Source organism: Sphaerodactylus townsendi, linkage group LG16 (assembly GCF_021028975.2).
Source record: "Sphaerodactylus townsendi isolate TG3544 linkage group LG16, MPM_Stown_v2.3, whole genome shotgun sequence".
Taxonomy (NCBI): Eukaryota; Metazoa; Chordata; class Lepidosauria; order Squamata; family Sphaerodactylidae; genus Sphaerodactylus; species Sphaerodactylus townsendi.
The window spans coordinates 22,804,357-22,819,693 of record NC_059440.1 but is presented as its reverse complement, the minus strand read 5'-3'; the positions used below and the strand labels follow the sequence as shown (position 1 = coordinate 22,819,693).

The 15,337-nt window shown below is 45.6% G+C and overlaps 1 protein-coding gene across 1 annotated transcript; it reads left to right on the top strand.

Moving 5' to 3' along the window:
- Nucleotides 1-1,313: 1,313 nt before the first annotated feature.
- Nucleotides 1,314-15,012, top strand: LOC125445632 (trypsin-like). Its single transcript, XM_048518806.1, has 7 exons — nt 1,314-1,437; nt 1,523-1,714; nt 6,290-6,430; nt 6,780-6,939; nt 7,305-7,446; nt 9,820-10,086; nt 14,657-15,012. The coding sequence occupies exons 2-7, from the start codon at nt 1,660-1,662 to the stop codon at nt 14,804-14,806; spliced, it is 915 nt and encodes a 304-aa protein (XP_048374763.1). The 5' UTR covers nt 1,314-1,437; nt 1,523-1,659; the 3' UTR covers nt 14,807-15,012.
- The last annotated feature ends 325 nt before the right edge of the window (nt 15,013-15,337 follow it).

Sequence of the window (15,337 nt, the reverse complement as noted above, 5' to 3'; positions counted from 1 at the left end):
TTGATTGGTCAAGAGCGGTGAGGCAGGAAAAATAAACCTGCAGGTTCTGCTCCTGCAGTGTTTGCATGGCACCAGGGTCACCCCAGGATATTTGAAAAGAATCACCAATTTGGCGATTTTTGGAAATCCCAGGCAAAGGGAAATATCTCAGGGCAACACCGGGGAAGGCCTGTGCAGAAAACTTGCACAAACTGGAATATTTTACTTGCCCCTCCCAGGATATTTGGATCATGTGGAAATGGCTTGAGTATGTCAAAGAGGGAGCAAGCTTGTTTTCTGCTGCCTCAGAGACTAGGACACGGAGTTATGGATTCAAGGTGCAGGAAAAGAGATTCCACCTGAACATTAGGAAGAACTTTCTGACTGTCAGGGCTGTTCAATGGTGGAATTTATTGCTTTGGAGAGTGGTGGAGTCTCCTTCTTTGGAGGTTTTTAAACAGAGACTGGATGAGCGTATGTTGGGAGTGCTTTGCTTGTGTGTTCCTGCATGGCAGGGGGTTGGAATCAGAAGCGTACCAGGGGCAAATGGCGCCCAGAGACAAATTGTCTCCAGGATGACCCCCAGGCTCTGCCCCCACCACCCTAGCTCCACCCCTGATGCCCCCAGGCTCCACCCCCACTGACCTCAACCCTGCCCATGTCACCATGGACATGGGCAAGGTCTAGGGTGCCCACCTCCCCCCCACTCCCCTGCTGGCTGGGTTCCCAGCCAGCAGCCTGAAGTCTCTTCTGAAGAGAGGTGGGAGTCCAGGGTGGGGTTGAGGGCGCTCAGATGGGGTCGAGGCACATAAAAATAACGAGACAGCTGGACTTCCTGGTCACGTGGGGGGCCGATTTTGCGCCCCCATGTGACCAGAAGAGTGGCGCCCGGGGACCAGGGGTACCCCTTGTCCCTAGGCAGATACGCCACTGGTTGGAATTGATGGTCCTTGGGGTCTCTTCCAACTCTATGATTCTATGATGCGAGAGACCTCTTTTTGAGGCCCTGCAGAGCCATGGCTTGCCAGAGTAGACAGTAGTGGCCTTGAGTAGTGGTCTAACTCAGTTGAAGGTATCTTCAAGTGTACCAATAAGGAGCAACCTCTTCTAGATATAACAAAAGCAACAGGTCAGCTTTGTCCAGAGCAAGGTAGCAAAGAGTGCTTTTTCTCTTCAGGGATTGCCCTGAGGATTTGATGTGGCTGCTGCATCGTGAAGCTGGATCCTCTCCCGTTGGAGGTTACGAATGATCGGCTCGGGCATCCTGCCCAGTTGGGGCCTTTCGCTATGCGACTGATGCCCTGCACGAAGAGGTGAGAGACGAGGCCCATTCAGGAAGATGCTCATGCCGTTGGCCCACAGAAGCGGCCAAGAAACTTGAGAAGCCGTCGTCCAAGTTTGTGAGGGGTGGCGGTTACAACCTGTGACCCATCCTGACGTGGAAGTTGAGAACGCAAGGTGAGGAGGAAGCCGCCGGGCAGTGGTGTCCTGAAGGGCATTGGTGAATAACCGACTGTTCTCTCTGGGGTTTGGGTTGTCATAGCAACGGAAAGGAGAACCAGGAGACCCGGGCATGAGGGGAGAAGACGATTCAGCCAGACTTCATCCCCAGGGCAGCTGTCCTTCATCTGGAGCAAACAGAAATATCTGGAGCAAACAGGAATAGAAAGCAAATGCAGGATGGAGCATTGCAACCACAGACTTCTGCTTATTCTAAATCTCCTTCCCGGGATTGGTGAGTATCCAACCACTGGTGATGTTTCAAGTTTGTTTGCCTGCTCTTATCCCATGGAGAAAATGTGACTTTTTGAACAAAACTTTGTTTTCTGGTTGATATTTTCACTAGGGCTCCATCTGCATAAATTATTCTAATTGCGGGATTTATGTTTGCAGTTTGCAGAACTCTTCAGCACGGAATGTGTCTGTAACCTAGAGATTAGTGAATTTTCCTGATTGTGTTCCCTTTCATATCCCTTTATCTTTTTCGGCAACTATTTTGGTTCTCCTCTTTTAACTATTACTTTGCTAGCTTTGCTTGTGTTGTGGACGTACACCGTACAGCTTTGATGCAGAATTTATGAGCTGAAGGGGCAGAGGGATGTCAAATCGTAAAGGGTCTCATGCCCAAATCTCCAGGAATTTCCTAATGTGGACTTAACAACCCTATTAACCTGATAGACACTAATGGCAGGACAGAAGAGGAAGAGCCTCCTGTGATCAGACCAAAGGTTCACTAATACTGTTTCCAGATGTGCTTCTAGGTAAGATTACCAACTCTGGGTTGGGAAATTCTGGAGATTTGGGGGTGGAGCCTGAGGAGGGAGGACTTTGTGGAGTGGGGAACACAACAGGCCATGGAGTCTGGGACAGATGGGTTTTGGGGAGATGAGGGACCTTACCACAGTATTTTACTAGAGCCATGATGACGAACCTTTGACACTCCAGATGTTATGGACTACAATTCCCATCAGCCCCTGCCAGCACGGCCAATTGGCCGTCCTGGCAGGGGCTGATGGGAATTGTAGTCCATAACATCTGGAGTGCCAAAGGTTCGCCACCACTGTACTAGAGAGTCCCCACATCCCATAGCAGCCATTGTCTTTGGAAGAACAATCTCTGCTGTTTGGATGTCTGTTGAAATTCTGGGAGCAAAATGAATGGGCTTCAAGTCGATAGGGTGGGGGCGGGGAACCAATGCTTAGGACTGCAGGACCGGACAGGAGCGGCCCTCTGTATCCTCTGCAGCCTCAATAATTCTACGGCTTATTGTCCCTTTGCTCTGGCATCAAGTAATTAAAATCCCCGTGAAAAACAATTAGATTCTCCATTGCTCATTCCTTTATGACCCCTGGAGAAATCGTGTCTAGAGCTCCATGAATAATCTATGACTCTCATCCTGGTAATGTCAGGGAGAAGATGATAATAGAGTATCAGATCAATTAGAGTCTGTCCCCAAAGACCCATCCACCACCACTCCTGTCCCTCTTGCTTGGTGGTGGAGGAACGGGGAATGCTTGGAGTGTTTACTCTAACAGCAGGGAGGAGAGCCCTTTGAATCTGCCCCCCTCTCTCCGGCTTCCAACAGGTGACGTAAAGGAAGTCCAGAATTTATGACTGGGACACAAAGGCTAATTGCTTACAAGAAAATGCCGCATCCTGAACAGTGTAATCTTGGGGGGGAGTGGAGGGTGTGTGTGACCCAGATTCTCCAAGGTGACCCAGATTCTCTGCCAAAAAACCCTGGATTTTGCAACCTGGACATCAGCCAGCCTGGATATTACATTCTTCATGGCCCTGATAAGCTTTTCCCCTGTTTACTGAACAGGCCAAAGGTCAGAGCTTTCTCTGCAGGGGTTCATTGGCTGAATAATTCTCTGTCTCTCAGCCTTACCTACATCACAGGGGTGTTGTGAAGATAAAATGAAACAGGAGCCTACGGTCACCCAGTGAACTTCATAGAGGAGTGGGTATGAAGAAGAAGAGTAGAAGGGTTTGGATTTATGCCCCACCTTTCTCTCCTGTAAAGAGACTCAAGGTGTATTGTTGAAGACTTTCACAGCCGGATTCAACTGGTTCTGGTGGGTTTTCCGGGCTGTGTGGCTGTGGTCTGGTGGATCTTGTTCCTAATGTTTTGCCTGCACTGGGACACAGTGTGTAACAGACTTCCCTCTGTGATACACCTCTGAAGATGCCAGCCACAGATGCAAGTAAAACATTAGGAATAAGATCCACCAGACCACGGCCACACAGCCCGGAAAACCCACCAGAACCAGACTAAAGGTGGCTTACAAGCTTTTTTCCCTTCCTCTACCCACAACAGACACCTTGTGAGGTAGGTGGGGCTGAGAGAGTTCTGAGAAAACTGTGACTTGCCCAAGGTCAGCCAGCAGGAACGTAGGAGTGTGGAAACACATCTGGTTCACCAGATAAGCCTCTGCTACTCAGATGGAGGAGTGGGGAATCAATCCCAGTTCTCTAGATTAGAATCAACTTACTCTTAACCACACCACCACGCTGGCTCTCTTTGGATGCAGGATTTGAACATAGGTATCCCCGAGCCGAGTCCAACACTGAATACTGCCTAATGCTGCTTTTAGACTTGCTCCCAGAGTACATGTTCAAGGGCATCTCTCATCTGCGCCCTAAAAGAACATGCAAATCAGAACTGCAAGTCACCACGAACATTAGAGAAGACTTTTTAAAAAAATCTTCCCGAAGAAAATAGCACTGCATAACAGAATACTTATCTGCACTTAAGGGAACATTAATTTGCTTGTTCTCAACTCTTGTCAGCCACCGTTGACAATTTGCAGTCATTTTTCTTTGAAAATGGTTCTTGAAAAAAATTCTAACGGGCTTTGAAAAAGACATAGCGTCTTCAGTTTGGAAATGGCTGCTTTAATGAGCAAGATGGAAAAGTGGTTTCAGCATCAGGCAGGGATTGGGTGGCCAGGGTCAAATCATGCTTCGGGCCAAAGGGATGCCAGAAATGTATTGTTGAAGGCTTTGACGGCCGAAATCAACTAGCTGTTGAGGATTTTCTGGGCTGTGCGGTCATGATCTGGTCTAACCTTCATCAGAGGGCTGCTGCGTGGATTCAGAGGGGTGGGGATTGCACTGCCTTGAACTCTGTAGAGAAAGAGTGAGGTAGAGATATGATATGTTATTTATTTAGATATTTGTATCCCGCTTTCTCTTCCCAATACAGCCCCAAAGCAGCTTCCAATAGCATTCACACCGCTCAGTTGTATCCTCACAACAACCCTGCAAGGTAGGGTGAGAAGTAGCAACTGGCCCAAGGGCATCCAGTGATCTTTCACAGCAGAGTAGAGATTTGAACCAGGATCTCCCAGATCGTAATCCGAGACTTGAAATACAACATCATGCTGTATGTAACCTATACGTCCCTTCTTATGCAAATCGCATCTGAGTGCAGGGAGGATACACCACTCATACAGGATACAGATTAAGGCAAGATATAGCACAGTGACCTCACCTGAGTTGCCTTCCCCTCCCCAAAGCTGATTTGAAATTAAAACAAAAAATGGGACATCTGATTACCAAATTTCTGCTGCCTTCTTTCTTTCTTTCTTTCTTTCTTTCTTTCTTTCTTTCTTTCTTTCTTTCTTTCTTTCTTTCTTTCTTTCTTTCTTTCTTTCTTTCTTTCTTTCTTTCTTTCTTTCTTTCTTTCTTTCTTTCTTTCTTTCTTTCTTTCTTTCTTTCTTTCTTTCCTTCTTAGCGAAAAGAGCCAAGGCATTCATGAGTGTACATAAAAGTCTCATCCGAATCCCGCCCCTGCTGTGAACACAAAGGCTTTGTTACTCAAGAAATTAAGCTTTTTATCTGACACATAGAGGACTGAAATTGGTCCTAGTTTAACAATTGCCCTAAGCAGCAGAACAGACAGGCAACTGCATTAAATGACAGAAAATCCATAGCAAACACACACACACACACCAAAAAAACTGCAGGCAAAACTTTTGAACTAAAATATCCATCTCTGCCCAGCCACCTTGGCCAACGGTGCAACCTAGAAACCAGGGACCTTCAACTCCAGGTGGCAGGAACACCCCTCCCCGGTCCCACAAATGTTTTCTGGGTTTTAGTCATGTCAGCTAATCTGAGGTAACCAGCTGTGTAAGTGAGCTCACATGGTACACAACTGTAGACCTTGCAAGTTCATTCATGCCCAGGGAAATTATTTCAATGATAGGAGTGTCAGAACCAAAAGGCAGTCCATTACACATAAAGGATGATTGGCTAGTGCCCATAACATCAGCAAAGAACAGTTAGATGAAGCCTGGCCCTTTGGAAATGCAGGTTAGCTCATGGAGAGACTGGCTAAACATAGAATTATATTTCACTTGGACATCCTGGCATCTCATATTGCTATGCTGGTCTATGACCACAATAAAGATTTGTTTTGATATTGCTAACTCTCATGATCTCAGCAATAATAATAAAAAAGTGTGCTTGCGTTGAGAGTTTCTCTAGCCACTACTGGGTTGTCAACTCTGGGCTGGAAAATTCCTGCAAATTTGGGAGTGGAACCTGGAATGGTCAGAGTTTGTGGAGGGGCCACAACAGGGCATAATGCTGATTGTTTTATCCTTCAAGGGAGCCATTTTCCCCATGGGGTCTGATCTTTGCAGTCTGGAGATCAGTGGGAAGATTTCTAGGCCTCACCTGGAGGTTGGCAACCCTATTCACCACAATGCCCCCACCCTGTTACCCAATGAGTGAATTTCTCTCTCATCAGTGACTACAGATGTCTTAGTACAATGTGTCACCTACGAAATCTGTGTTCTAGTGCTCAACCAAGACTTCAACGAAAGTGTCAGCCATGCCATTGGGAAACTTCCTGAGGACAAAGAGATCTTCAGGATCCATCAACCTTCAGAGAATGATTCTCCTGACTGGTCCTCCACCTCAGCAGAAGCTCTGAGTTCCTGTAAGTCTAAAACTTGCCAGAGAATGAATAGTCTGACAACAGAACTGTGGATAATCTTCCATTCCCAGATCACAGTTATCCCTTTCATGTTGCTTCTTGGGTGGGAACCAAAGGAAATAGGAAACAGGTTACATGTACAAAGCCTTAACTTGTCTGACCTGTGGGATCCCATTCTTGCATGGCCCTGACCCACCATGTAGCATTTGATTTGTGTGCTTGGATTGTGTGTTCCTACATGGCAGGGGATTGGACTTGATAGCCCTTGTGGTCTCTTCCAACTCTATGATTCTATGGTTTTGCCCTTGCTAGATCTGGTAGCTGTTCTATGACCGTTCTCTGCACTTTGCAGATGGAGAGAGTGATGTCCAGCGCATCATTGGGGGATACATCGTCGCCCCCCGCTCTTCCAAGTACCTCGTGTCTCTTAAGAGGAATACCGGCTCCCATTTCTGTGGGGGAGCGCTGGTCAGTCGCAGATGGGTCCTCACTGCGGCACACTGCAGAACTGGGTAAGGCCCCCCCAAAAGATCACAACATATGTGGGAATAAGCCAGATTCACTGGAAAACTTAAAATAGGAAGTAAACTGGGAACTCTAGCAGGAGACACTGTATAAATTCCAAATTGTGAGAAATGTTGGTTTATAATATGTTTATCCCAGCTTTCCTCATAAATAAGCATAAGAGTGGTTTGCACCCATTTGTATAAATTTACAGTGAAAAATTCTCAAAAGAAAACAGGGAAGGCCTCTTGCTTTTATTTATTTATTGCAAAACAGCCTCAGGTAATTTTATTGACAAGGTTTTAAATACATGCAAAAACAATTATTGTTGTTTTTAAAGCTGCTTTATCTCTCCTCTGACTTTTTCTTTCAGGATCAACCAGATGTTGATCGTCGCTGGGGAATATTCTCTTTCCACTTACGAAGGCACGGAACAGATATTCCGGCCCGCCCGGATGGTGGTGCACCCTGATTACAGTGCCACGTCCAAAAATGCAGACATCATGCTTCTTAAGGTAATAAAACTGTCCATCTCTTACAGAAAGAAGGGACTCAAGACTCAAAGGAAGGAAGTGACTGAGTCTGAGCTGCCGAGGATATGCTCAGAACGTCTTCTCAGGTCAAAGACATTACCAAAGAAAGCAGAAGAAAAGAAGTCATCTATAGGAGGAGGTTAAGAGCTCATGTATCTAGTCTGGAGGAACCGGGTTTGATTCCCAGCTCTGCCGCCTGAGCTGTGGAGGCTTATCTGGGGAATTCAGGTTAGCCTGTACACTCCCACACATGCCAGCTGGGTGACCTTGGGCTAGTCACAGCTTCTCGGAGCTCTCTTAGCCCCACCTACCTCACAGGGTGTTTGTTGTGAGGGGGGAAGGGCAAGGAGATTGAAAGCCCCTTTGAGTCTCCTGCAGGAGAGAAAGGGGGGATATAAATCCAAACTCCTCCTCCTCCTCCTCCTCCTCCTCCTTCTCCTTCTCCTCCTCCTCCTCCTCCTCCTCCTCCTCCTCCTTCTTCTTCTTCTTCTTCTTGGCATTACTTTTTCATAGGGATCTCCAAGTTGATTCCATGTTAGCCTTTCCTTTACCGACCTTGACTCTTCTTGTTATTTCAGGCTATAAATATGTGGGTCTTCCTTTACATGCATTTATTTATCCCTAGAAAAACTTGTGATCATCTCTCAGGCTCCTTCTACACATGCAGAATAACGCACTTTCAATCAACTTCCATAATTGTTTGCAAGTGAATTTGACTATTCCACACAGCTGCAAAGTGGATTGAAAGTGGATTGAAAGTGCATTATGTGCAGAAGGGGCCTAAGCTGCAGGCTATAGGTTTTGCTAACCTTCTGGATTTTCCTGTCTAATTTCTTTCTGTGCCTACTGACTTGTCTTCATGGTGCACTTTGAGACGCAGAACTGGAATCCTTCCCTTTATTAATCCTGGGTAAACCAGAGCCCAAAGAATAGCAGCGGAAGAAGTGTGTTCTTGCAAAATGTCCTCAACTATCTACACTGCAACAGACAACAGGTTTCACTCTGTTCAATTTGTGAAAAGCAATGAGCGAGGAGTCCTGAGGAACTTTGCTGTTTGGTTTTTATTTTCACAGGAAACAGGAAGTGCGGGGGGGGGGGGGGGAGAAGAACTGTAAAAACTTGTGCATTTTATGACAACAAAACGAATATAAAGAAACAGGAAACAGCACAACAATAAAGGGCCTCAGGCTCAATTAGGAGCAAAACAGTATACTGCAGGGATGAATTCTTGATCGTTGTTATTCAGGCAAGGGGTTTTTTTTGGGGGGGGGGAGGCAACAGAAGCCCCAAAATGTCTTCACTGTGCATCCTGCCCAAAATTTGTTATATTTTATTTGTTTGTTCATTTTATAGGCTTCCCTTCCCCAATGAAAACATCCAGAAGTCAATAAAATTCCACAATATATCCTGGTGCCATTAATCCTAAGGGATACCACTAAAATTGAGCACTGGCCCTTAAAAACCACATTCATACAAATAGAGGGAAGGAAAAAGGGGAAAGAAGGGGGTGGGGAGAGGAAGAGGGAAAGGACGAGAAGGGGGAAAGAGGACAGTTAGAGGGATATTGTGGCTTTTATCAACCATATGCCTAGCACAGTGATGGCGAACCTTTTTGAGACCGAGTGCCCAAACTGCAACCCAAAACCCACTTATTTGTCGCAAAGTGCCAACACGGCAATTTAACCTGAATACTGAGGTTTTAGTTAAGAAAAAATGGTTGGCTCTGAGGCGTGTGTTACTCGGGAGTAAGCTTGGTGGTAGTTGTTGGCTTTGCTTTGAAGCAACCATGCAATTCTTTGAACGAGTGAATCATGACCCTAGGAGGGTTTACTCAGAAGCAAGCCACATTGCCAGCACATTGTCAGCTTACTCCAAGGTAAAGGATCATGCTTTAGTTCTTTGCATGAAAATCAGTGGGGCTTAACAGTGCTTAACAGGGTTACCTATACTGCTTCCTCAAAACTAGGCCTTAGGTTTAATGCTAATAATCGAGCCCAGCAGCCCAGGCCAGCCTAGATGTGTGTGTGGAGGGGGCGATTTCCCCCCACACGATGAACTCTGTGCATGCCCCCAGAGAGGGCTCGGAGTGCCACCTCTGGCACCCGTGCCATAGGTTCGCCATCACTGGCCTAGCAGAACAGCTCTGTCTTACAGGTCCTGCAAAATTGCATCAGGCTGGGGCCAAAGCCGAGAAGGCCTTTCTTCAGTACAGCTGGACAGCTTTTGGGCCAGAGACCAAAAGTTAATTGTTCTAAAGGCCTTGTTGATCAAGGCAAACTCTTTTCTGTCCAAGGAGTGCCAGAATTTAATTATATTACTGAAATCTGTCCTTCCTGTTTTGCTTCCTCAAAACAGTTGAACAAGCCAGTATCCTACAGCTCCTCTGTCTCCATTGTGCCTCTTCCCCAGCAAGGAACTACAGTAAGAGATGGTCGCCTCTGCCAAGTCTCTGGCTGGGGCTACACCACCCCCGTTGGGGGGAGGACCTCCGACACCCTGCGCAGTGTCCGCCTCCCCATCATTGCTACTCGGAAGTGCAACAGCTCAGCTTCGTATGCTGGATATATCACTAAGAATATGATCTGTGCCGGGTTCAACACCGGAGGCAAAGATGCATGCCAGGTAAATGCCGGCCTCCTTAACCCAGGCACGGAACTACTTTAAGCCTAAACTTTGGCTTCTATTTTTGTAAAGAGTCAAATCAGAGGCCCTTTCCTTATAGCCAAAAATAAAATGTTTTGAGGCAGCAAATAAAATGTTTCTTCCATGGAGTTTGGCATAGCTTTTCAGCCGAAACATTTTATTTCTAGGTTCAAAATGCTTTATTTGCACATTGTAATGGGATGTTATCCACGATGTAAAAGCACAACACTCCCCATTCGTTTTCTTTTGTGCAGACACCGTAGCGTTTCTGCATAGCTACTTTTTGAAGCAGCAACAATTCTAAAATATCTCAGGCTTCATTTCTACTATTGAGAATTACCAAAACGGAAGCCAAAACAGGCACTGTTGCCTGAAGAAACAGAAACACAGTCACCCACTCCCACAAACAAAAAACCACATTTTCCGGGCAAATTTGATCTGCAATAACACATGATTGTTACTGCAGCAGTCCCTAATTACATGCAGCCATGAGCCGTTACACTCCTAATACTCTGACATCCTCAGCTTCAGAATTGCTCTCTGCTTGAACATTAAGATCACAAGTTCTATGTGAAATTGACAAAGCTGATCCAATTGACCAGTTTGCATTTCTGCCTCAGCACTTGTTAGATACGACAAAGAATTAAAACGAAAAAACAAAAAACATTCCTTTTGAAAAGGAAGGAGGAAGAGAAAATGGCTGACGGGGAGGTTGGGGAACTACAGAGCGTGGATAAGTACCAGATGTTTGCAGAAAATGGAAATTAAAAAAAACTATTGGCACTGTTACCTATAGGCACTGAAACATGTAGCCCACCCACTCACACACAGAACTACATTTTTCAGTGAAATTAGAACTGCAGTAACAGAGGTTCATTATTGTGGCAGTCCTTTGTCAATTTCCTCCTGCAAAGGCAACTTCGCCAGTCAGTTTCACTCACTCCTAACTGCCTACAAAGTGTCTTTTTGCCTTAATGTTACATGGCTAATGCAAGATGAAATTGACAAAGCTGATACAATCCCCCTGGCTTGGGTCTATGCCCTGACATTACCTCACTAATGTGATATGACAAAAAGAAAAAAAAATCCTTTCAGAAACAGGATGAGGGAGAGAAAAAAATGACTGAAGGAGAGGTTGGGCAAACAGACATGAATTAGAGCCAGGTGTTTTGAAGGGGTGGAGAAAGAAAGACCGTTTCAACATGATTACATGCTGCTCAAGGGAAGGTGGCTCAGAAACTGATAGAAAAAAAATTGTGGTAAAAGTACATGGGAAAACAATGGAGGAAAAATGAAGGAAAAATGTTTCCAAAGCCAAATGGAGGAAGAATGGTGCAAGGAAAAAATGTAGCATTTGCTGCCAATATACGTTGTAAACAACTTGTGCAGAAAACACCCTAGTTCCTTTAATAGAAACTTAAATGTGTGGGACTAGGCCAGCGGTGGCGAACCTATGGCACGGGTGCCAGAGGTGGCACTCAGAGCCCTTTCTGTGGGCACGGGTGCACAGAGTTCATCATGTGGAGGGGTGGAAAATCACCCCCCCCCCACACACACACACACACCTAGGCTGGCCTGGGCATGATCCTTTACCTGGGAGTAAGGTCGGTTGCTAGCAATGGGGCTTGCTTCTGAGTAAACCCTCCTAGGGTCGTGATTCACCCATTCGAAGCGTTGCATGATTGCTTCATCAAGCTTACTCCTGAGTAACGCGTGCGTCGGAGCCAACTGTTTTTTCTAAACTAAAACCTCAGTATTCAGGTTAAATTGCCATGTTGGCGCTTTGCGATAAATAAGTGGGTTTTGGGTTGCGATTTGGGCACTCGGTCTTGAAAAGGTTCGCCATCACTGGACTAGGAAGTTGAAGCTTTTGATAGCACTGAGGTAAATGGTATCACCTGGAAAATAATATGCTATTAATTCTGTTAAGGGGACGCTTCCTCCAGGCCAATTGGCAATCCTGGGCAGAAAATTGCTTCAAAAGCAACTTTCTGCAGGTTTTTGACCTGGTAACATTTTGCTTATATTTACCGGTACTCCATGAATAAGGAAGTGGGTTTTTTTTTAGCTCTGCAATGCTGCAATCTTTTATAATTTTCTAGGAGAAATAGCGAGAGGTTCTCTGAGTCACTCTTGTATTTTAAAAATAGATCTCCCTCCTCCCCTCATCTTCTAACACCTTATCCCCACGGGTGATTCATCTTCATTCAAGAAGAGCATTCACTATGGGAAGCAGGACTTGACCTGCTGAAGCTTGTGAGATAGGCTAACCTGGCAGACAATCTACCCTAGGGGTGTCCAACTCTGGTGCTTCAGATGTTCATGTTCATGGACTACAATTCCCATCAGCCCCTGCTGGCATGGCCATGCCAGCAGGGGCTGACGGGAATTGTAGTTCATGAACATCTGAAGCCCCAGAGTTGGACACCCCTGATCTACCTGGTCTAGAATTGCCAGCCTCCACGTGGTCCATCACAACAATCAGTAGGTAGGTGCACCAACAGATTAAACAAATGCAACTCTGCTCCAGTTGCTGTAGGCTCTCTCGAACTCAATATATTTAACAAATTATTTCTATGTAACTCATATGGCCAATAACAATAACTTTCTGTTTTCTTACAGTACACAACCACTCATCAGTGAAAAACCAGGAACCAAGATATCTTTAGTTTCCCGAGTGTTTTACACAAAATACATATAGCTCAGAGCTCTCCAATGAAGACCATTGTGGCTTCTGAGAGCAAGCAGCAGCATGTCGGTTTCAGAGAAGAAGAAGTGTTGGGATTTATGCCCCCCCCCCCTTTCTCTCCTGTAAGGAGACTCAAAGGGGCTTACAATTTCCTTTCCCTTCCCCCACCGCACAACAAACACTCTGAAGAACTGTGACTAGCCCAAGATCACCTAGCTGGCCATGCATTTGGAGTGCATAATCTGGTTCACCAGATGAGCCTCCACAGCTCAAGTGGCAGAGCAGGGAATCAAACCCGGTTCTCCAGATTAGAGTGCACCTGCTCTTAACCAATACGCTACACTGGAGAGTATTATTGTTAAGCTCTAGAAAGCTTTGGAAGTGCGTTTGCACAAACTGCTGTATTGCCAGGGAGCTAACTTTAGTACTGGACATGAAGAAGTGTCCACAAAATTTAAACCCAACCGGAGGTTAATTGCCCCCAAAACTCTTTTTGTAATGATGTTGATTGCAAGTGAAATCATGCTGTAATGCCTAAGAAAATCTACAGTGATGTAGGCATTGATGCGTAGCTACGAAGGTTGGATTTTTGTCTGTGGAGCAAGAACATTTGATGTATATGTATTTTATGTTTTAAAAAATCCCTCAGGAAATGAAAAATATTCATTTGTTGAAATTTCTTCAGTAAAAAGATTGACAGGTTTGGTTTTTCTACTGATGAGTGATTGTACCTATAGAACAAAAGAAAGGTTACTGTTATAGATCAGGGACATGCGGCCCAGGGGGACATATAGGGTCACGTGGGGGATGGCAAATTGCCCACCATACCTCTCCTGCTTTCCCCCGGGTCCATACACTGACTTCAAGACCTGGTGCAAAAAAAACATTGTTTGGTCGTGGTGCGGGAGGGTGGCTGCCCATACCGGGGGGTGGAAAACTCAATTTTGCACAGGCCTACATTTTCTCTAGATATGCCTCTGTTATAGGTCATATGAGTTATTTAGAAATAATTTGTTAAATATATGGCTTTGAGAGAGCCTCCATCGACTGGGGCAGAGTGGCATTCGTTCTGCCTCCAGGTGGTAACTGGAGATCGCTTGGGATTACAACTGATCTCCAAGTGACAAAGATCAATTCACCTGGAGAAAATGGCTGCATAGATGGACTCTATGGCACTATATGCCTTTGAAGCCCCTCCCCTTGCCAAACCCCACCCTCCTCAGGCTCCACCCCCCCCCCCAAAGTCTCCATGTATTTCCCATGCAACTCCAGCCCAGCCCAAGCACTTTGTGGCAAATCTGAACTCTGATCTTTTTAGTCCAAGATTTGCATAAACTTGGTGAGAAGTGTGCTCCCATTAGCAAAGTGATGGCTAACCCCACACAGAGCCCCCTGGCTCTGTGTGGGGTTAGCCCTCACTTTGCTAATGGGAGAACAGTTCTCACCAATATGCAAAGCCAACTTTTAAAAGAGGGCACATACAAAAGCAGGGTGAGCTGCCAGCCTCCCCCCACAGGCTTAACTGAACCGTAATGAGTACATTTCATTTTTTTGATCAGCATTCAATTATCTGCAATGAAAACTGTTTTAAAAGCATAGAGCATGAAACTTGATTTTTTGCCAACACTGCTGACCAGCACTTCTGGACAGACAGGATAGATTTCAAAGTTTCTAAGGCCCAAGTTTCTTGGGGGGGGGGGGGAGGTGGAGACAAGAAAAGTCAGCTGTGATTTGTTGGCAAAAACCAAAAAACACTGGTCAAATTCCTAGGAGAGAGAAGACGAAATAGAAATGTATTCATGTAACCTGAGTGTCAATCTCTGCTTTTCTTTTTTCTTTCTCCCTTCCCGCTTATCCCAGGGAGACTCGGGTGGGCCTCTGGTCTGTGAAGGACGTGTCTTTGGAATCGTTTCCTGGGGAAACAGCTGTGCCAGTCCCAGATATCCGGGTGTCTACACAGCAGTGGCCAACTTTCAGAAATGGATTTACAAGACGATCCTCAAGCAATAGTCCATATGCATCATTTTTTTCCTGGAAAATAATAATGTGGCATCATCTCTCTGCACTGAGTGATAATTCCACTAGTTCCACTGAGTGATAATTCTCTCTTGGGTGGATTAAAATTGCATTTGAGCTTTCCTGTTTTAAGCTTTTTAAAAAGTGTACATTTGCACCCCAATCCAGATGGGGGCCAAAAATATATAAACAGGTGCTCCCATCATGTGTGCTTCTTCAAACAAAACTAAACAACCGGACACTGCCCCATTATACATGGAGTGCTTACCTCAGGGCTCTTAGCTGCACAGTGGGGCTATTGTGTTTCTCTGTTTACACACAAGAAGGCAGCCCAGTGCCCTGCAGCTGCTTGATGAAGTCTGCTGGGCCTCTCCTTTCCCTGATTCGCTTAACTTCACCTACCAAGTTATCCTTAAAGGCACAGATCTCAAGATTTCTGTCTTTGTTAAATCCCTTTAAATTGTTATTATATGGCTATATCTTTTATTGCAGTTATATCGATATCGTAGCCCTTTCCAAAAATTA

What these genes read in the sequence shown, in the direction of transcription:
- LOC125445632 (XM_048518806.1), top strand. Translation starts at nt 1,660, where the DNA reads ATGGAGCATTGCAACCACAGACTTCTGCTTATTCTAAATCTCCTTCCC. An exon ending in GCGGCACACTGCAGAACTGG is followed by an intron (nt 6,940 to 7,304) that starts GTAAGGCCCCCC and finishes TTTTTCTTTCAG; the next exon opens with GATCAACCAGATGTTGATCG. An exon ending in CAGACATCATGCTTCTTAAG is followed by an intron (nt 7,447 to 9,819) that starts GTAATAAAACTG and finishes TCCTCAAAACAG; the next exon opens with TTGAACAAGCCAGTATCCTA.